Source organism: Anabrus simplex, chromosome 1 (assembly GCF_040414725.1).
Source record: "Anabrus simplex isolate iqAnaSimp1 chromosome 1, ASM4041472v1, whole genome shotgun sequence".
Taxonomy (NCBI): Eukaryota; Metazoa; Arthropoda; class Insecta; order Orthoptera; family Tettigoniidae; genus Anabrus; species Anabrus simplex.
In genome coordinates, this window is record NC_090265.1 from 537,120,610 (window position 1) to 537,142,580 (window position 21,971).

Sequence of the window (21,971 nt, forward strand, 5' to 3'; positions counted from 1 at the left end):
GAAGGTCTTAACCCTTTCGCACTCAGCGGGTTATGGCAACAAAGCTCACGGCGCCGATACATCGGCTCTGTCCTATTTAGGGATTTTCGTCATTTGCGTGGCTGTTAAATCGTAACAGTTGATCGTGACGGTACCTTAAAGCGTTGAATTTGCGTTTTACTCTACAGATATATCCACCAGCCCTACAAAATAGTTTTATTGTTGACAAATGAAATCTGTTGACCGTGAATGTTTATGTTGTGGTTATTTGAAATTGTTATTGCGTGGATCTGTTTTGGTTGGCTTATGAATACAACAATTTGATCTTGATATGAGTTTAGTTTAGAGCATATTTCGTTTCTTTGGTATATCGTGTGTTCGCTGTACTTCGCAAACTATAATTTTACTCCATTTTATAACTCCGTTGTTGCACGTGCTTGCGTAATCTTTTCATCGTAATGGCTACGCCATATTCAAGGCCGAATGAGGCTGATATCCTTGAATTTTCAGATGATTAAGACAGTAATAATAACCTTCTTTTGCCGAAAGTGATTCGCATTATGTGGGAAATGACACAGTCACAGCTGCTCACCGTGCATCGGACCACGAGGACCTGACATCGATGACCGTTACATGTACAGTGAATAACTATGTGCCATGCTTTATGAATGAATTGCAGCACATACATCATATTGATATCAAATTATTCAAAATTAAATGTTCTTTCTTTCACGTCTAAGAGTAAACAAGGAAGACGCAATAATGTCTGATTTTTCAGTCATTGAAAATCAAAAAATATTTTTTTATATTTATTTTCAAAATTCAATATATTTTTTTGGCTTTACCAATAACAATACGTCCTAGGTATATTCATTTCTGAAATGCTCATAGGTTCCTGTATTAGTGTGATTTATTTTATTTTAATGTGTGTTAAACTCTTTACGTGTAGATTTTTTGTAATTTGGTTTGGAAAATGGCAAAAATTAGTCTGAGTGTCTTCGAGCAAACTCCTGCATATAGGCTGAGTGCCAAAGGGTTAAACGTAGGACTATTAGGCAGTACCATATGGCCGATAAAGCAGGCATGAGGCAGTTTCTAAAAAGTAACTATGACCGGTGGATAACGGTAAATAAAAATGTAAACAGACTCTGGGATGGTTTTAAAGCAATTGTTGAGGAATGTGAAAACAGGTTTGTACCTTTAAAGGTGGTAAGGAATGGTAAGGACCCACCTTATTATAACAGAGAAATAAAGAGATTAAGAAGGAGGTGCAGATTGGAAAGAAATAGAGTTAGAAATGGCTGTGGAAGTAAGGAGAAATTGAAGGAACTTTTTAGAAAATTGAATCAAGCAAAGAAGGCAGCTAAGGATAACATGATGGCAAGTGTAATTTGAAAGGATCTCTGTTCATTCTGTAACATCACCTATATAAACATTATATACAGTAGACTCCCTCTAGTTCGGCCGCCAGAAAGTCCAGCCGGCACCTGTCCTCTAACGAAGAGGGAAAAACAAGTCACGCTGAGGGAAGTGCAGCTTTACAATTGGCAGTGACTTATATCAAGTAGTAGACAGAAGCAAGAGCAGTTGATATAATGATAATAAAGAAGCGGCATGATTTTGCTTCTAAAAAAGCAAATGACACACACACACAAAAAAAAAGGATTTCTTTTAATTTTTGAATTCTGAAGATTGCTTATAATTGGTTCTTTATGCACTATATCGGTATTTACTGGTATTTATAGCATTCTGTTGATTAGTCCAGCCTTTCGTTTGTCTAGCCTAGGGTCCGGTCCCAAGGTGGCTGAACTAGAGGGAATCTACTGAACTTTTATATATGTTTTGCCACTTTTGGCAGCTTCCTCCTGGGGAAAGTGTTTGTTTGGTTATGAATAAATTTATATAAAGCAGATGTGTGCATTTACAGTAGAAGTCAATTATAGCGAGAATTTACAACGGCAAAAAATTTACACGATATAGCGGACCTGATTTTTCCCTAAATTTCAGAAAAGATATGCAGAATACCAAATAATTCACCATGCATATAACATGGAAACATATTGTACGTCCCAGCAAAATAATAACATTTTTGCTGTAAATTTATGACTGAACAGCCTTTCTGAAATTTAATCCAATGTGGTAATAAACTAACGTCTGAAATCAGTGATGCATACTGCCGTATTTTGAGATGAATCACATTTTTATTTATTTATTTACTATACCTACTAATAAAATCAACTGCCAGGTTGAGTGGCTCAGATGGCTGAGCCCCTGGCCTTTTGACCCCAACTTGGTGGGTTCGATCCTAGCTCAGTCTGGTGGTATTTGAAGGTTCTGAAATACGTAAGCCTCGTGTCTATAAATTTATGTAAGTTATGTAAAAGAACTCCTGCAGGACTAAATTTTGGTACCTCAATGTCTCCGAAAACTGGCAAAAATAATTAGTGGTATGTAAGGCCAATTACATAGTTATTACCAAAATCAGTTGCTTATTTCAGCCTTTATTCTGACCAAGCTAACGCAAGCTATCTTGTCACGTTATTTATGCACTTATGAAGAAGAATTATGAAGGCATGTTCTCTCTAATTTTGAACTTGAATATTTCTTTTCACCAGTCAACGGGGATTAATAATCTGCAGCGCGAGATAGCTCGCTAGTGCAGGTAGCGGACATGGTGAGATATCGATAAGGATGATTGATCATGTTAAATTTAAATCTAGCCTTCAGAAACACATGACTAAAAATGCCTGTTGTACACCATCACATTTTTCTTTCAGTTCAATACTTCACAAGGAAAACTTCAAATCTTACCAAAGACTGTCAAATATTGCTGAAGGTTTGACAAGATTTGAAAAGATTTGGCAAGGTTTGACAGAATTTTGTTTTAATGTGGAGGAAAGTCAACCAGCAGTTGTGGTTCTTGGACTAGCAGTGTGATATATTCTTAAAAGGAAGAGAAACTCGCAGTAAGGCATAAGTTATATGGAAAAAAAAAGACTGTGATATTCTTCTACATAATTTTTGTATGTATTTACTGCCTTAACATCATTTGTAGAGGTTATGTTATACTGCATTTACACAATGATTTGAATGAAAAGTGATAGCCATGCAATGAAAATTCGTATCTTATTGCACGAAAACATATTAGGAATTCAATAATAATATTGATTGTGTTATCTGCTTAACGTCTCCCAATATTGGGAGAATTCGCTGCTGCTGCTACTACTACTAACAATAATACGCGAAGATAGTCATAAATCGAACATTATGGATGGTGTTTACTTATAGGTTATCGTATGGTAATAAATATAAAAGCTGTTTACTTCCTTGAGAAATTTCTCTTCTATCTTCTCATGCGCTTCCGTTTTATTAATTTTATTGTCGTACTCTACGGAGCTCTCTGAATAAAGGCAGAGATGTGCTTCATACTTTAGCAGTACATACATAACATCAACCGCTGATGAAGCCATTTTTGTTGTTTACATTCCTATCAATCCCAGCATGCCTGGCGACTTAATGCGCACTGTTAATACTCGAATTGCAATGGTCAATTCTGTCAAAGTCTTTGATCGACAGGACATGAACTTTTTACAATACAAAATAAAACACACCAGCATAATTCAAACAAGGGACCAGTTACAAAAACTGGCAAAAAGTGCAGCGATTAAAATTGTTTCACCGTGCAAAATTAAAGTTAAAACTATTCTAGGCTATATTACATTTGCATTTAAAGTTTCCATTCACAACACTAAATTTGAACACAGTAGTTACCTTGCAGAGGCTTCTGGGAGTCCAAATTTGCTTCCTCAGTCTTGTGCTGGCAATGATGTCCCTTATCACAAAATTCTCGACTCGCTGGATAGCCACCAAATCGTCTAGTGATGTGTCTTTTATTGCATAAAATGTTTTTAAAACATCTAAAGCACTCATGACTGCAGACTGTGTTGGTACGTCTGTGATGTCCTCGTCCTCCACACTCTCATCAGATTCATCATGTGAATTAGTAGACAAGATTCCAGCTATCTAGCACTTCAAGATGAGGAACTTCGTCCTCAATAATTTCGCTTTATGTTTCACTTTGTCGGGAGCCAGCGTGTCTGAAACGTGCAGAAATTGCAGCGGGAGATATGGTTTCCCATGACACTGCAATACCTCGGATAGCTTCCAGTACATTCCATTTCAGTACTTGTTTTACCTCAAGCCTAAGCATCAATGAGTTAACCTGTATGCTACAAAAAACGGTGTTTAAGGAGTTTAAATATACCCTGATGAAGTGGTTGCAGCATACTGATATAATTTGGTGATAGGAATACCAATTCAATATTCCGTAGCTAAACTTTTGGATGAGTGGGGGCAATGGTCTATAAAAAGAACAACTTTTGTATTCTTCGATCCTATTCTCAAATCAAATGCTTGAAGCCACTGCTTAAAAAGCATCCATGCTTTCGTGCTCGATTCATACGTGCACAGAATGTTACGCCCACCTTTAAAAGCCCACACGTAGGCTAACTTGCCGATAATAAACGGTTTCAGTTTATCACTACTGTCCATGTTGCAACACAAAAGAACGGTTAGTTGTTCTTTGCTGCATTTTCCACCTTTGCACGGGTCGCCCTTCACTGCAAGAGTCCTTTGGGGTAATAAATTATAGAAACGTGCAAATTCATTGGCGTTGTAGACATCTCTGAGCTCGTACCTTTTAAGAATTTCACGGAGAATTGGAAGCCAGTCATTGACGGCTTTTTCGTCTACACCTCCTGATTAGCCTTTTATTGTTTGAAGCGAAATGCCACGTCTGGCTTTAAACCATCCATTGCTGCAATGGAAGTCTGAAAAATTTAGTATGGGAGCCAAGTCTTGCGCTTTCAATTTTAAGACGGGCCCTGAAATAGGAACTCCTGCGGCTCATTTCTGTGTAAACCACTCAAAAAGGGCAGCTTCAAGGTCAGCATCGTCTGTACCACGCAGTTTTTTACTCCTACTTGGAATGCTACCTTTTAAAACAGCATCTTTGATTTTTTCCATATTTTTAAGGATAGTAAATAGAGTCGAAGATGTTAAATTATACCACTTGCCTATTTCACTTTTGCTCACACTGCTTTATTTTTTTCACAAGCCCGCACAATTTTATATTTTGTAGCCAAATCTAACGATTTTCGTTTCCCCACTCAACATTGCAATGTGTTAAGTCAGAGCAGAATGAAGTAATTTGTTTTATTACCGATACTGTTTTCAAAAGGAACGAAGACTCCCAAACCAAACACAACTTAGAAACAGCCGACAGTTCGAACTATGCTGTTCACAAAACCAAACACTGAAGACCAACAGAAAGATGATGTCCAAAGATTTAGTGAAGAAACAACTGAAGAAGGGTGAAGCAGACCAAAGGTCAATTCACAGTTTGCTAGCTATAAAATGGCATGACCGCAAGGACGTTTACATGTTATCTTCAAAGCATGCAAGTGTTGAAATCATGAACATAGGGAAAAGAAAGAGGAAGAGAGGAAATGGCAAGGATCAAGTCACAGAAGGAGAAACTGTCAAGAATCCGAAAATGGCCCGTGAATACAACAAGGGAATGGGAGGGGTGGACAGGCAGGATCAACTACTGCCTGCTTTCCAATAATGAGGAAATTTATGAAGGGCTACAAAAAAATTTCTTCTACATGTTTGATATCGGTCTACTAAACACGTATCTCATCCATTCCAAGATATTAAACAAAAAAGCACAGACGTTCACAGAGTTTCGCTTGAACTTGACGGATCAGATTCTTCAGTCTGTAACTTTGCCCGATTATAAAGGAAGAGGAAGGGTTTGAACGGCAACTGTCCAGCTAGACTGCAGGCAAAGACATGGGCACACTTCCCAAGACATATTCCTCCCATAGCAAAGAAGCTTCATCCAGCTAAGGCCTGCAAAGTTTGTAATTCACAAAGAAAACACAGCAAAACAACCTGGGAATGCGAAAAATGTGATGTACCTTTACACCTTCCTTCATGTTTCAAGAGTTAGCACACCTATGTCACCTACTGAAAAGGTATTTTTAAACATGTTCACAAGATTTCAATGATTTATGTAGTGAATTGTATGATTTATGTCATGTTCTTTGTGGCATGGGGCATTCTGTATTACAGCCTCCATTTTAAATTATTCAGTGTTATGGTGCAGCAAATCAAATTGGTAGTCAAGGGGTTAAAATTATACGTATTTTACACGTATAAGCGTATAATATATCTTTCTTCTTTAGTTGATATTATAACCTTGATGTATTTCCTTCTGAATCGCTCTTCTTGCAGCTAACTTGCATGCGCTTTTTCTTTCAATGTGCATTCAATTCGATTTTATTTTTCTAAGGCTTGGCGTTAACAATTCGACCATTACTTTGTTTCGCTCATGGCCACTGGGATTCTGATTATAACTGTTCCATGCAATTCCACATTTCCTTGATGTTTTAACATCTTATGCGTACTATTTAATTCCATTAGCGGTAATCACATGCAGTTCAACTCCGCGTAATTGCTCTCGCAACAATGAAACGGCACAGTATAGTAAGTGAGATTGAATCAAAGTACAGTAAAGCTAATGCAGTGAGCTCGCAGTTGTGATCGACAGTATTCTCTAAGAAGGAATTCAGCTCCTGGACGAAACTATGACTGGTACAAACAGGTGAGAACAATAGCAGGACGGTACTCAGAATGAGGAAATACAGGCTAGGAATGAAATCGATGGATGAAGCTGTACACCTAAACCAGCTTTGGTGATGGGGGTCATGTAAAGCGAATGGACAAGGATAGGTTACCTAGGAGAATAATGGACTCTGTTATGGAGAGAAAGAGAAGTAGAGGGAGATCAAGACAACAATGGTTATACTCAGTCTAACAATTTAAAGAGAAGAGGTATAGAACTAAACAAGGCTAAAGGACTAGTTTCAAATAGAGGATTGTGGTAGCATTTAGTAAATTCGAAAAGGCTTGCAGACTGAACGTTGAAAGGTATAACGGTCTAGAATGAATGTATTTATGTATGTATGAAATCAGGGAAATAAAAAACACCTGGTGGCAACAAAAGGCCACGGAACTTCAAAGTTTGTCAGATGGCAGAGACAGAACTTTTACACTGGGGCAAAGGAACTGTATGGTCCTGTTTGCTCCTGATCAAGTTACTGGAGTCCCCTTCAACTATAGCGGCTCTATTATGAACTTTTCTTATTAATACTTCTTTCTTCCATCAATCCACCCAAAAACACACAAGACCTATCTGTGTTAACCTGGTTTGTTATTGTTACAAAACCAATATTTTGTAACCTATGAGGTCCACGACCTCACCATATGCACCTATTGTTCATTTCCATCTGTATCATTTGTTTTCATTTCTTTTCTTCTTAGGTTAAGACAGTATTTAGTTTCAATTATTATTTTTGTATTAACACCTGTTTCACTGAATTTTGTCGCAGTGAGTTGTTTTTTGCTCCACATAATGATGTAAATATTGTATATTTGTGCTAATTTTGTTTCCGTCTAAGCTCTCTTTTGTTTGTTTCTTAATTTGTTCCTCCATTACGTTTTTTGTCATTTTTTAACTTGTATTATGTAAATTATTTCAACCCCCTTCATTTTTCACTGAAGATGGCTCAAACGAGCCGAAACATGTTCGAATTTGTTTACTCCATCTAATGATGGAATATATGATGTATTGAATTAGGAGGATACTCTCATTTTTTCACCTTTGTAAAGTATCTGTGTTAGTGCAACGTAAAACCACTACCAAAAAACACCCAACACATAAAGCAAGCTTCAATGTACAGCACAATGCTTTTAAGTCAAATTAACACATTTCTTCTGCAATGTATTCTTCTAGCTCCATTGACTTTCTCACTGTAGGCCTGATATTATTTCAATACAAGTTTTTTAGACAAGAAAATATTGACAGTAATAAGGATTGAATCCACCTGTTTAGTGAAAGTTAGTTATACAATTCAACTTTACTTCATGTCCACATGGAGACATCCAACTTACCTGAGCGGACTGGTTAGCCATACTCCGGATGACTGGTATCAACTCTTCTTGGAATCGATCGGGCCAAAGAATACGAGTGACAAGACCAAAATGTAGAGCTTCACTTGCAGTCAACTTCCGACAACCGAAGAGCAGTTCGCTTGTCTGAAATGAAGACCAATAAAATCAGAACCTATCAGAATAGCATAACCAAATACATCATAGTAACCTACAGGCTATACACAGTGTGTTGAGGTATTTTGATGGCATAAGTTTTTGATCTGGTGGGAACAGTGTTACAAAATGGCAAACAGTGACATGTTATTTCTGATGTGTTGTCACTGAATTCCTTGTTTAAGAGGAAATATCTGCTGCTAAAATTCACCACTCACTTCAGTGTGCATCTGGAGAAGTGAAAATGGATGCTAGTAGAGTTAAGTGATGGATAAAATATTTCAAAGATGAAAACAAAAGCATCCCCAATATCAGCCTCATTGTGGTCATCCTTGAATTGCATCCACAGGATGCAACAAAGAAGGAGTCGATAACTTCATTAAAGAAGATAGGCATGTCACTATGCATACAATTACAGCAAGTAAGAGACAGGACTGGAAACAACAGCATGCTTAGGCTATCGAAAAGTTTGTAACCATTGGTTCCCATCCTTATTGACAGAAGACCACATAGCTCTGAGAAAAGCTCTGGGCTCTGCACTGTCTGTAACCACAAATTCTTCATCAGAATTATCGGATTCATTGTCAGTGTCATCAGCTATGTTTTCTACTTTACCTGGGGGTGAAGGTACAGGTATACCTGGTCCATGAGGTACCAGACATCTTGCTGAGTGGACATCAGGATAAATAACCTCTTTCTTATTTTTTAGATTGTACCCGTTTACATTACATGAACAGAAGTAGCAGTCGCTACTGTGATCTCTGGGTTCAATCCATAACGTTGGATCCCCAAAATGGAAATATGTCTTCTTACCTTGAGACCATTGTTGGAGTTCTTCCACACAGATGCAGCATACCTTATGTGGAGTCCATGGTTTATCCTGATCACCTAGTTTAATTCCAAAGTATGCATAATAAACACTTTTTACAAAGCGAGCACCGTTTCTTTGTTGTTTCTTCACCCAAATGTAACAAAAGTTATCAGGTGAATTACGACAGCACCTCGAGATCTTTTTATGTAATTAATGTTTATTACACCTTAAGAAATTAACTCATTATGACTGCAGTAAAACTGTACTGGTTGCAAAGAAATCTACACTGGAATAACAACCATATATAAGCACACTTTGTAAACTTGAACGTTGTAACTAATACCAGTAGAAAACAATATTAGTGTAAAATTTATGACATTGATAAATGAACCACACAAGGAATAAAAGTATGCTCTTATATTAAATAATTTGTTTCACATTTAGAAGATCTACACAACATGTCTTCCATCAGGTGGTATGTACATACCTGCCAACTTTTGAAAAGGGCTATCCGTAAAACTCACGTGCGCAAGAAAGAAATCTAACGATTCTCGACATACCCTGGCTTAACGAAAATAAGAAAACTTAAGGGCTAGAGAATACAATAAACAGGATACTTCAATGAAATCTTATTTACTTACATCATAGGCCAATGATCTGTAGATGAACATAAGAATCAACATCATGACATCATAAAAAGACTACCACAGTACATTAATAAAATCAGCAACAATAATCCAAACAGTAATTTTGCAAATAAAGTACACATCAACAAACTTAAAAATAAAATTACACAGAATAATCTTCTCGTAACGAAAGCCGACAAAGGCAACACCACAGTTATCATTCACATATCTAAAACTAAAGAATGTTTTAAAGACAACACCTTTCGAGTCATACGTAAAGATCCAACAAATAATATGCAAAGGAATCTTAAAACCTTACTTAAGAACACACATTTTTTTACTTACTGAAACAGAATCCGCGAACCTCACAGTAATGAACCCCCAACTACCAACTGCAAAAGCCTATCCAAAAATACACAAAGACAAAATACCAATGAGACCTATTATAAATTACAGAGCAAGTCCAACATACAAACTCTCACAATTTATCCAAAAATTCCTTAAGAAGTATTACTCTTTCCAAGCAAACAAAACTACACAAAATTCAACAGACTTTTGCAATAAAACCAAAGAACTGAAAATAGAGCAATACCACACCATTGCTTCATTTGACGTAACTATTAAGTATCCCAAAATTCCCACCAAGAAAACTATAGAAATAATTCAATCCAATCTAAAAAACCATAGTAATTTAAGCAATCGAGAGATCGAAGAATTCATCAAATTACTTGAATGCGCCACCAATAACAATTATTTCAGGTTTTACGACACAATCTACCATCAACAAGGCCTACCAATGGGGTCTCCTGCTTCCGGCATACTCGCTGACATTTACATAGATTATTTAGAAAACACATCCATTAGCAAAATAGACAATATATTCTTTTGGTGTAGATTTGTCGACGACATCTTCGTCATCATAGATAATAGGTTCACTAACGAAAATACCATACTGGAAAGACTTAATACAATAGACTCCTGCATAAAATTCACAAAAGAAACTGAAAACAATCATACTTTAAATTATCTTGATTTAACAATAACCAGTCATGAAAACCACTTGTCTTTCAAAATATACCAAAACCCCACACACACATCCATCAAAATAGACTCCATCCATCCCAATACTCACAAAAAAGCAGCCTATTATAGCATGGAGCTTTCAATATACCATTATCAGAAACTGACTTAAAAGAAGAGATACAATTAATCCACAAAATAGCTAAAAATAATGGTTACAAGACAGAAATTATCAACACGATCATTCAAAAAATCAAATCTCAACCAAAAACTAGATCGACCAAAATAGATAAAATACTTTAATAATGCACACATACATCCATTAACCAATATTAAAAAAAAAAAAAAAAAAAAACTTAAAAATAGCCTTCAAGACCATGCATAATAGCACTAACATCTTACCCAACACCAAGACAATAAACAACAACAATAAGTACCATCAATCAGGAGTATACCGAATCAGATGCAACAACTGTGAGACTAGCTATACAGGTCGTACCGGTAGGAGCTTCACAATCCGATATAACGAACACGTAAATGCCGTAAAACATAATCATTTTTCCGCAATAGGCCAGCACATTGATGAATACAAACACAGCTTCACAAACATTGCATATTATATGAAAATATTAAATATAAACCCTAAGGCCCCTTGCTCAATATAACAGAAGAATTGTACATACTACTCGATCAATACGTCAATCCTAATTACAACATAAACGAAATTACAGAAAAAACCAACACCATATTTAATAAAATCATCCCAGTTTTAAAAAACCACTACTTCAAAATAATCAACAAACAGAGTTCAACACGCGTCACAGAGCAGATGATCGACACGCCCAGCTCCACCCCTACCCCTACAACAGAAACTCTCCTCACCCACCCCTCCAACCCCCTTACAGCAGTGGATACAAGCCCAAAGAGAGCGCGATACAGTACACGCCAGGCAGCCAAACTCAACACATCCCAACCATGACAGCAATAGTAAGTACTTATCACGTTAACACACACACAAGCAGGCATTTTTTCAGATTATAAGTTTCTCGCATTACTTTTCTCTCTTACAGACACACACCAGCAAAATATTATAGATGAGAAAAGAGCCACCAACCTGCATCTGAAATATTCACGAACAACGGAGACCACATTCAATACTTAAAGTCAATGCATCAATCACAGCTGCACATATCTACCTCCGTTCATATACTGGAATTGCTATCAACAATATGATAAACCTATCAAATATACAAGTGGATATATGTTAATATATAATAGAACCCCCACGAGAGCACTGCCCATAAACGCAAGAACTGAGATTCTCCATCTACATTGGACTCAACAAAAATATAGACATACGCAAGACGTATAAATCCATTCCAATGAAGTGATCTGAGCCATCACAAAGGATTTTAACATGCACTGTATATTTTAATATGTGATTTTAACATGTGTTATGCATTTTAGGGTGTGTAACATACCTGTACTTTTTAAAAAATTAGCTAATTTACACGAATTTTAAGCCTAAAAAACAAACTTGCTTTCAAATATCTAGAATGTACCATATAACCAATTTTTAATCTTAAACATGCCCAATTTGAATGCTTGACATAGTGCTTCCCCACAACTTCTCCATTTGGAAAGGCAATTCAACCAATATTTGACTTATGTAAAGGTACCAATGTACAGCTGAACATGACTGTTCAAAAAGTCTAAACCAGTCCTGTAAGTTAATCTTATATAAATAAAATTGGTATTGATAAGGTGGAACCTTTTCTTATCTATATTACATTTTAACTATCAATACAAAAACCAACCAATCAATCAATTAATCAATCCTGATCTGCATTTAGGGCAGTCGCCCAGGTGGCAGATTCCCTATCTGTTGTTTTCCTAGCCTTTTCCTAAATGATTTCAAAGAAATTGGAAATTTATTGAACGTCTCCCTTGGTAAGTTATTCCAATCCCTAACTCCCCTTCCTATAAACGAATATTTGCCCCAGTTGGTCCTCTTGAATTCCAACTTTATCTTCATATTGTGATCTTTCCTACTTTTATAAACGCCACTCAAACTTATTCGTCTACTAATGTCGTTCCACGCCATCTCTCCGCTGACAGCTCGGAACATACCACTTAATGTAGGATGGTAAATGGTTTATTTTGTCACCTATTCAATACATATAAATTTTACATTTAGGAATTTATTATTAATTCCGCTTGAGACATGTTTCGCCCTTCATTGAGGGCATCATCAGTCGAATTACCTCCTCATGGCAAAAATCAGGTACCTGATTAGTATTTAACATGCACAAATTAATACACATTACAATGGGAAAATTAAGTACGAGAAACTCTTTAACCATCACCATTGTACAACAGTATAAGTTTAAAGAATAAGAAATTGGCACCAATGCTTAAAATTACTGGGTAATTATAGCAGAGTTCAGCAGTGGTGCTCTGAAGAATAATTGATGCACTCATAGGAAATTATAAAGTTTATAAAATTATTTACAGTATAACAGTCGGGGGGAAAGGGTATAGTGCTCGGTGTCAATGTTTTTAACAAAAATTACTGCCAATGGTTGGTAACTATACAGTAAATTTACATTATCCAATTGAACAGTTGTGAATTTACAGTTTATATACATATTTACAAGAGAGCAGCTTGGTGAGCAAGGATATAAAAAAAGTATATTACAAAGTGCGTCCCGTTGCTTTAACCGTTGGAAGATGATTGTAGCATTGACATATCAGAAAAATGCAGAGTGGTTTAATCTTAGTTAATAATCACAGGGGGCAGGGAAAATATTCCATAGCAAATGAGGTTCTATAGGCAACAAACAGAAAGTTGTCTGGTTGAAGCACCGGATTCGGTACGGTGAACTGGTCAGCGTGGACGGAGACTCAATGGGTGTCATTGAGTAGTGCATTTGAATGGCAACAATGACGGCAGTTATTTGTAGGTAAATGTTTCGCTTTTTCTTAGTTGACTTCTTGTAGCTTGGAATGATGTGCGAAAACATCGGTGTGAGATGCCGGTGAGACTTAAATTGATATTTCATGAATCAATGTATGAAGGACCTTGGGACGAAGTTACAGTTTTTTGTTGCTGGTCTAGTGAAATAGAATGGAGTTGCTTATGCTATGAACTGCAGTGGAGAGATTAGAATGTATACGGTAACTATATAGTCAGAGCGATGTAGCTGGGACAAGGCATCTCTTCATTTTGTCTGCGAAGATGAGCCGTAGTGGCACGCCATATTCGTGCCGATGTGCGCTGGAATTCTAGTGTGTTGTTGGAAGTTGTGCTGTATGAAGTGGAAGTTATCTGTAATCGAGATGTTAATAGTATTAGTTGGTGTGTAAGAAAAGATCATGGTAAGTAACATAACATTTACTCTTCATTACTTACAATGATCTCTTTCTCTCAGTTCTTCCCAACCCAAACTTTGCAACATTTTTGTAACGCTACTCTTTTGTCTGATATCACCCAGAACAAATCGAGCTGCTTTTCTTTGGATTTTTTCCAGATCTTGAATCAGGTAATCCTGGTAAGGGTCCCACTGGAACCATACTCTAGTTGGGATCTTACCAGAGACTTATATGCCCTCTCCTTTGCATCCTTACTACAACCCCTAAACACCCTCATAACCATGTGCAGAGATCCGGACACTTTATTTACAATCCCATTTATGTGATTACCCCAATAAAGATCTTTCCTTATATTAACACCTAGATACTTACAATGATCCCCAAAAGGAACTTTCACCCCATCAACACAGTAATTAAAACTGAGAGGACTTTTCCTATTTGTGAAACTCACAACCTGACTTTTATCCCCGTTTATCAACATACCATTGCCTGCTGTCCATCTCACATTTTTGAGGTCATGCTGCAGTTGCTCACAATCTTGTAACTTATTTATCACTCTACAGAGAATAACATCATCCACAAAAAGCCTTACCTCCGATTCCACTCCTTTACTCATATTATTTATATATATAAGGAAATATAAAGGTCCGATAATACTGCCTTGAGGAATTCCCCTCTTAATTATTAAAGGGTCAGATAAAGATTCACCTACTCTAATTCTCTGAGATCTATTTTCTAGAAATATAGCAACCCATTCAGTCACTCTTTTGTCTAGTCTAATTGCACTCATTTTTGCCAGTAGTCTCCCATGATCCACCCCATCAAATGCTTTAGACAGGTCAATTGCGATACAGTCCATTTGACCTCCTGAATCCAAGATATCTGTTATATCTTGCTGGAATCCTACAAGTTGAGCTTCAGTGGAATAACCTTTCCTAAAACCGAACTGCCTTCTATCGAACCAGTTATTAATTTCACAAACATGTCTAATATAATCAGAAAAAAATGCCTTCCCAAAGCTTACCTCCAATGCACATCAAACTGACTGGCCTGTAATTTTCAGCTTTATGTCCATCACCCTTTCCTTTATACACAGGGCTTACTATAGCACCTCTCCATTCATCTGGTATAGCTCCTCCGACCAAACAATAATCAAATAAGTACTTCAGATATGGTACTATATCCCAATCCATTGTCTTTAGTATATCCCCAGAAATCTGATCAATTCCAGCCCCTTTTCTAGTTTTCATCTTTTGTATCTTATTGTAAATGTCATTGTTATCATATGTAAATTTTAATACTTATTTGGCCTTAGTCTCCTCCTCTATCTCAACATTATCCTTGTAACCAACAATCTTTACATACTGCTGACTGAATACTTCTGCCTTTTGAAGATCCTCACATACACACTCCCCTTGTTCATTAATTATTCCTGGAATATCCTTCTTGGAACCTGTTTCTGCCCTTAAATACCTATACATACCTTTCCATTTTTCACTAATATTTGTATGACTGCCAATTATGCTTGCCATCATGTTATCCTTAGCTGCCTTCTTTGCTAGATTCAATTTTCTAAAAAGTTCCTTCAATTTCTCCTTACTTCCACAGCCATTTCTAACTATTTCTTTCCAGTCTGCACCTCCTTCTTAGTCTCTTTATTTCTCTATTATAATAAGGTGGGTCTTTACCATCCCTTACCACCTTTAAAGGTACAAACCTGTTTTCGCATTCCTCAGCAATTTCTTTAAACCCATCCCAGAGTCTGTTTACATTTGTATTTACCGTTTTCCACCAATCATAGTTACTTTTTAGAAACTGCCTCATGCCTGCTTTATCAGCCATATGGTACTGCCTAATAGACCTACTTTTAAGACCTTCCTTTCTATCACATTTATTTTTAACTACAACAAAAACAGCTTCATGATCACTAATACCATCTATTACTTCAGTTTCCCTATAGAGCTCATCTGGTTTTATCAGCACCACATCCAGGATATTTTTCCCTCTGGTTGGTTCCATCACTTTCTGAATCAGCTGTCCTTCCCATATTAACTTATTTGCCATTTGTTGGTCATGCTTCCTGTTGTTCGCATTTCCTTCCCAATTGACATCTGGCGAATTCGGATCTCCCGCTACAATCACATTCCTTTACATGTCGTTTCCCACATAGCTGATTATCTTATCAAATAATTCTGAATCCGTGTCAGCACTACCCTTTCCCGGTCTGTACACTCCAGAGATATCAAGTTGCCTATTATCTTTAGAAACGAGCCTTACACCTAGAATTTCATGTCTCATCTTTAACTTGTTCGTAGCTTACAAATTCTTCTTTCACCAGAATGAATACTCCCCCTCCCACCATTCCTATCTTATCTCTATGATACACACTCCAGTGCCATGAGAAAATTTCTGCATCCATTATATCATTTCTCAGCCATGATTCAACTCCTATTATAATATCTGGTAAATATATATCTATTAAATTACTTAATTCTATTCCTTTCTTTACAATACTTCTACAGTTCTACACTAACAATTTTATGTCATCCCTACTTGATTTCCAGTTCCCTCTTCCCTTATCACCGATCCCTAGGCTACCCTGTTTCCCTGAATGTACCTCCCTATTACCCTTCCAAACAAATTTCCTAACTCATACGTACCACTGCGGTTTAAGTGAAGGCCATCCGAGCACAGATCCCTATCTCCTACCCACCCATTAGGATCTAGAAATTTCACTCCCAGTTGTGGGGTGTGGCGTGCAATAGTTACAGAGCTGGTGGGGTGCGATAAACAATAGTATCAACAGAAGTGCACGGCAGTAGTGGCAATGTACATACGATAGTGATATAATATATTATAAAGCTAAAGCAAAGAGGTCATAGAAAAAAGAGGCTCCGATAATAATAATAATAATAATAATAATAATAATAATAATAATAATAATTAAACCATGGAAACGCGCAGTAAGAAGGAGTAGGCCAAGAGAAAAAAAAACAAAGATTAACAAAATAGATACATATATTTAACAATGAAATATTTTGCAACAAGATAAATAAATCGAAGACAAATTTTAATAAGTAGTGGAAGATATATATGTAGAACCTGAGAAAATAAGAAAAATGTGTGCCACACTTACAAATAGGTATATGAAAAATATATCAAAGAATAGCCTTATGACCAAAATACAAGTATACAATGAAGAAATTTAGAAGCTGAAATAGAAAAAGAGGAGCAAAACCTGAAAGAAAAGAAGTACGAAAGGAAGGGAAAAGGGAAGTTGGGATAAGGATCAGAATGGGGAAAGGATTTTCTTCACCGGGTATTACTATGTTGCGGGAACAGAATTTATGAATTTTATCATACAAAACAGCATACGTCTTAGAAGGCAACTGAAGTGATTTCAAATTTTTGCATTGTCCGTAGCGCAGTTCGTGATTAAAAAGGTGTTGTAGAAGTGAAGTCTTGCATATGAGCTTTGAAAATCCAAATTTAAGTCAGCGGAAGAAAAGTTCAGCAGGCAGATGGCCCAGACAAAAAAAAATTAATGTCCAAATAATGATAAATCTTGCTCAACAAATTGTTCGAAGATTAATAGTCCAGATGGAAGCGACATAATACAAAGTAGCACGGTTATTATGGTGCTCCACCACTCCGAGACGAAGGCAGACTCAAATTGTGGAGCAGCGGAGTGGGAATATATAGCGGTGTAGAAAGATCTAGAAAAGTAAGGAGGCTAAAGGCCAGCAAGTTCCAGAAGCATATTTATCAAGTGTCCAATAGGTAAGCACCAGCGCACACACGACGGAGAAGGCGAAGCGTAGAGAGGACGACGTCAGAGTCACGTGATGAATGGAGCAGCATGAGCAGAGTAGCAGAATGTGTGTAGCAGCGGCGACGAAATCGAAGAGAAACAGCAGCATACAAGGTAGGGAATACACGTAGTGTAAGCGGAGATCATAACATATTCCCCAAGTGCCGGCGAAAGCGAAGCGCCGAGATGATGCAGAGACGATAGCGTAGCGGTCTTCACAAGGGGCGCCAACTTGGGACAGCGAAGATTGTGCACAAGAAGGAGAAAGCATACTGGCGAGAAATGGTGTACCTAAATGATAAAAAAAAGGTGGGGGGAAGGAGATGGACCGGTCCAAAAAGAGGAAAAGGGAATAAGGAGGAGGAAAAGGGTTCAGAAAATTGAGCGGTGATATATAAACGTTACATAAGTAGTACAATATAAAGTATACAATATAAAAAATATGTATGTGGCACAGAAAAAAAAATATAAGTATAGTTAAGAATACATAGGTTTCCAAAATAAATTCCATGAGGGCAAAGTAAGAAAGGGAAAAGATAATTATTTAGCTCCTCATGGGGAGTGCGGGTCGAAACAGAGTGATGGAGACCAGAATCTGATGAGCAAGATATATATTAGAAAAAGGTCGGAAACCCAAGGACCCAAAAAAAGGGGGGGAAACATTAAAATAACCCAACATAGCTAGGATAAAGAACAAGCCCCATAAAAAAAGGGGTGATTGAAAGGAAACAATCACTCCGGGAAGAAAATCTTTCGCCAGAAAAAAAAGGAGGGGAAAGGAGGGAAAGAGAGAGAGAAAAAATATTTGTTATCAGAAGAAGGAGCATGGGAATTCTTTTAGCTGAGAAATATGAACACGTTTGACATCAAAGGAATCAGAAGTGGACTGTAAAAAGGGCATTAGCAGGAGTAGGCAGGGAAATTATGCGAAATGGGCCTATCCACCGAGAAGCTAATTTAGCAGAAAACTGATCACTGGCGGAACTTTGCGGGCGATTACATAAGAGAACCATGTCACCAAGTTTAAAGCTAGAAGGTCGATGACTGGAGTCATGTGTTTTCTTGGAAAGTAGTTGAGCAGCACAAAGATGAGAAGACCTTCGGTCCAAAGAGATGGTATAGATTTAGAATCATCAGAATCTAAAAGTGTGTGAAGATCCCAAGTAAGTGATAAGAGTATGAAGATTGCGGCCCAAAGACAGTTTAGCAGGAGTTTGTTGTGTAGAAGAATTTATGCTCGAATTGAAAGCAAGGACTAAAGCAGAAAGATTTAGATCCCAATCCTTATGGTAGGAATTGTGAAAAATAGAGAGAGCGATTTTAAGGTTTCGGTGATAGCATTCGACGTTGTTAGCCTGGGGATAATATAGAGAGGTATTTATCTTCTTAATTCCCATTTGGAAACACATTTGAAAGAAAGCTTTGGAAGTAAAAATAAAAGCACTGTCGGAAACTAATTTAGAAGGCAAACCAATACGGGGAAATATGATGTTGGAGAGAAGATTAATAATAATGGAAGAAGAAATTTTGTGTAATGGGTGAAGTACCAAATACATAAAAAACCATCCAGTACGGTAAAAATATAGGTGTTACCACGTGATGAATGAACAAGAGGTCCAACCAGCTCAATAAAAAAAGTTTGAGCTGGAGAGGTGGGAGGAAGAGCAGAATGTAGGCCGGCAGATCTACAAGTTAGAGGTTTAGCTAACTGACAAGGTTGGCAAGTAGAAACATACTGACGAATATCCTTACGCATGTTATGCCAGAAATAAAGAGAAACAATGCGAGCATAAGTTTTGGCAAATCCAAAATGCCCTCCTACAGGAGAATGATAATAAGAAAGTATCATGGGTTGAAGGATAGAATGGACAACAACTCTGGCAGAAGATTTAGGGGTGGGTTTAAAAAGAAGTAGACCTTTGGAAAAGACAAAAGGACCGCAATGGGAAGGGCCAAAAAGCAAAGCTTTCGTCTGAATGCAAAATTCATCCTGAAGTTGATGAGACTGGCAAGACTGAAAAGATAATGGGAAATCAATCAATGAGCAAATTAAATTATCCAAAGGCGGTGAATCATAGGTGGGGAGCGACTGGAAAGTGGTAGAATAGGAGAAGTGTCAGAGGATGAAGGATCAAATAGACGAGATAGAGCATCTGCAACACAATTCTGGGTACTAGAGAGGAATTTAATGGAAAATTTAAAGCGAGAAAGATGGAGCAACCAGTTTTGCCAATTTTAGGAGCATTAGAAAGAAGCCATGAAAGGGTTTAATTATCGGTTTTGACAAATTTTTTATGATTGAGGTACTCGGAAAAATGTTCAAGGGGGGTCACTAAAGCCAAGGCTTCGCGCTCATAGATGGAATAGTTACGTTCAGTGGGGGAAAGTAATTTACTAAAATAAGCAATAGGCAGAGGGGTACCCTCAACAACTTGATTAAGAACACCAGAAATAGCATAATCAGAGGCGTCAGTGTGAACTTTGAAGGGTAAAGAGAAATCAGGGAACTGCAAAATGAGGGCTTTGATAAGAAGAGATTTAAGAGTAGAAAAAGCATGTTGTTGAGTAGGAGTCCAAAGAAATTTAACAGTCTTACGTTTTAGATAATGCAATGGTTCAGCAATATGAGAGAAGTTGGGAATAAAACGGTTATAAAAATGCCAAGAAAGGTACGCAGTTGTTTGATGTTTTTAGGAGGAGAGAGTTGAGTAATAGCAACAATACGATCAGGATCAACAGAAATACCTTGGGAGGAAATGATGTGACCTAAAAATTAAACAGAAGTTTGGGCAAGAAAAAGTTTGGATGGGTTAATAGTGAGACCTACCATACGAAGACGAGAAAGGACTTCAATAACATGAATAATATGGGAGTCAAAATCAGGGGAAACATCAATATATCGTCTATGTACGGATAAATATATTTGGACTTAACATCAGAAAAAAGGGAATCAACAAGGCGTTGCATGACCTGGGATCCAACATAAAGACCAAACGGAAGCTTAGTAAATTGATAGAGACCATTAGGTGTAATAAAAGCAGTAAGTTTACAACTAACTGAATGTAAGGGAATTTGGTGAAAAGCAGAGTTACAGTCAAATATGGGAAAATATTTAGCATTAGCAAAAAATTGAAAAGCGTTTTGCAGCTTAGGAAGGGGATAAGCATCATATTTAATCTTAATATTGCGATGACGGTAATCTATGACAAAGCACGTGGAATTATCAGGCTTATTGACCAGAAAAGCAGGTGAAGCATAATTTGAAGTAGAAAAGATAATGGTACCATCAGCAAGCATTTGAGATATGTGTTGCTCCAAAAGTTGCACACGAGGTGGACTAACATATTAAGGGGGAGATCTGACGGGAGGGTGGTCCAAAAGATCAATATGAGCCTCATAATTGCGGACAGTACCAAGTTGTTCCGTAACCACGTCAGAAAATTGGTTAAGTAGCAAGGTTAAAACTTCCTGCTGAGACTCAGTAACATAAACATGTGAGTTAGAAAGATGTAATGAAGTGGGGTAATCAGAAGGATTAATCAAAGGAATGCTAGTCACAGAATCAAAATGAAAAGAAATGGAAGAGGTTTGAGTGTGAAGAATGAAGCCCGTATGTGAAAAAAAAAATCATATCCAAGTATAAGAGGAATAGGAAGATCTTGAGCGACATAAAAGGGAAAGAACCATGAAAATTTCGAAATCTTTACTGAAGAATAAGTTGACCCAGAATATTTAAAGGGTGACGTGATACATAATAAATCCGAAAAACATAATTGAATGTGTGGATGCAACTGAAGTAATTGCTGAAAGAAAGAGGAACTGAGAAATGAAATAGAAGCTCTGACCGGATGCTGCCTACATACGGTGGGAGGGAGCGTTTCCCGATCGTGGAGTTGGACAATAGCGAGCGATATGGCCTAGACCTTGACAGCGAAAATAAGAGAGAGTGGAAGTTAATTGTCGAAATGGAGGAGCAGCATAAAAATGAACCAGAGAGATGATTCCCTGAGGGTGTTCACATATGGCAAGGACATCAGCAAAGCTAATGAGAGAATCCAAGAAGTAATAAGTCGTTTCATCAGCACGTTGATGACGACGTAAGTAAACAGAGCTTAACTGTTGGCGAATTTCATAGGGAAGAAAGTAATTGTGCACAATGGAACGAAACCGAATCCAATCGTAG

General features: G+C 37.2%; 1 protein-coding gene across 1 annotated transcript in view; it reads right to left on the bottom strand.

Annotated features, from left to right (window-relative positions):
- Positions 1–21,971, bottom strand: part of HIPP1 (HP1 and insulator partner protein 1) — a 242,426-nt gene that overhangs the window by 78,271 nt on the left and 142,184 nt on the right. The window contains exon 6 of the mRNA XM_067135488.2: positions 7,996–8,139. Coding sequence (XP_066991589.2) covers positions 7,996–8,139 — 144 coding nt within the window. The remainder of the gene's footprint in view (positions 1–7,995; positions 8,140–21,971) is intronic.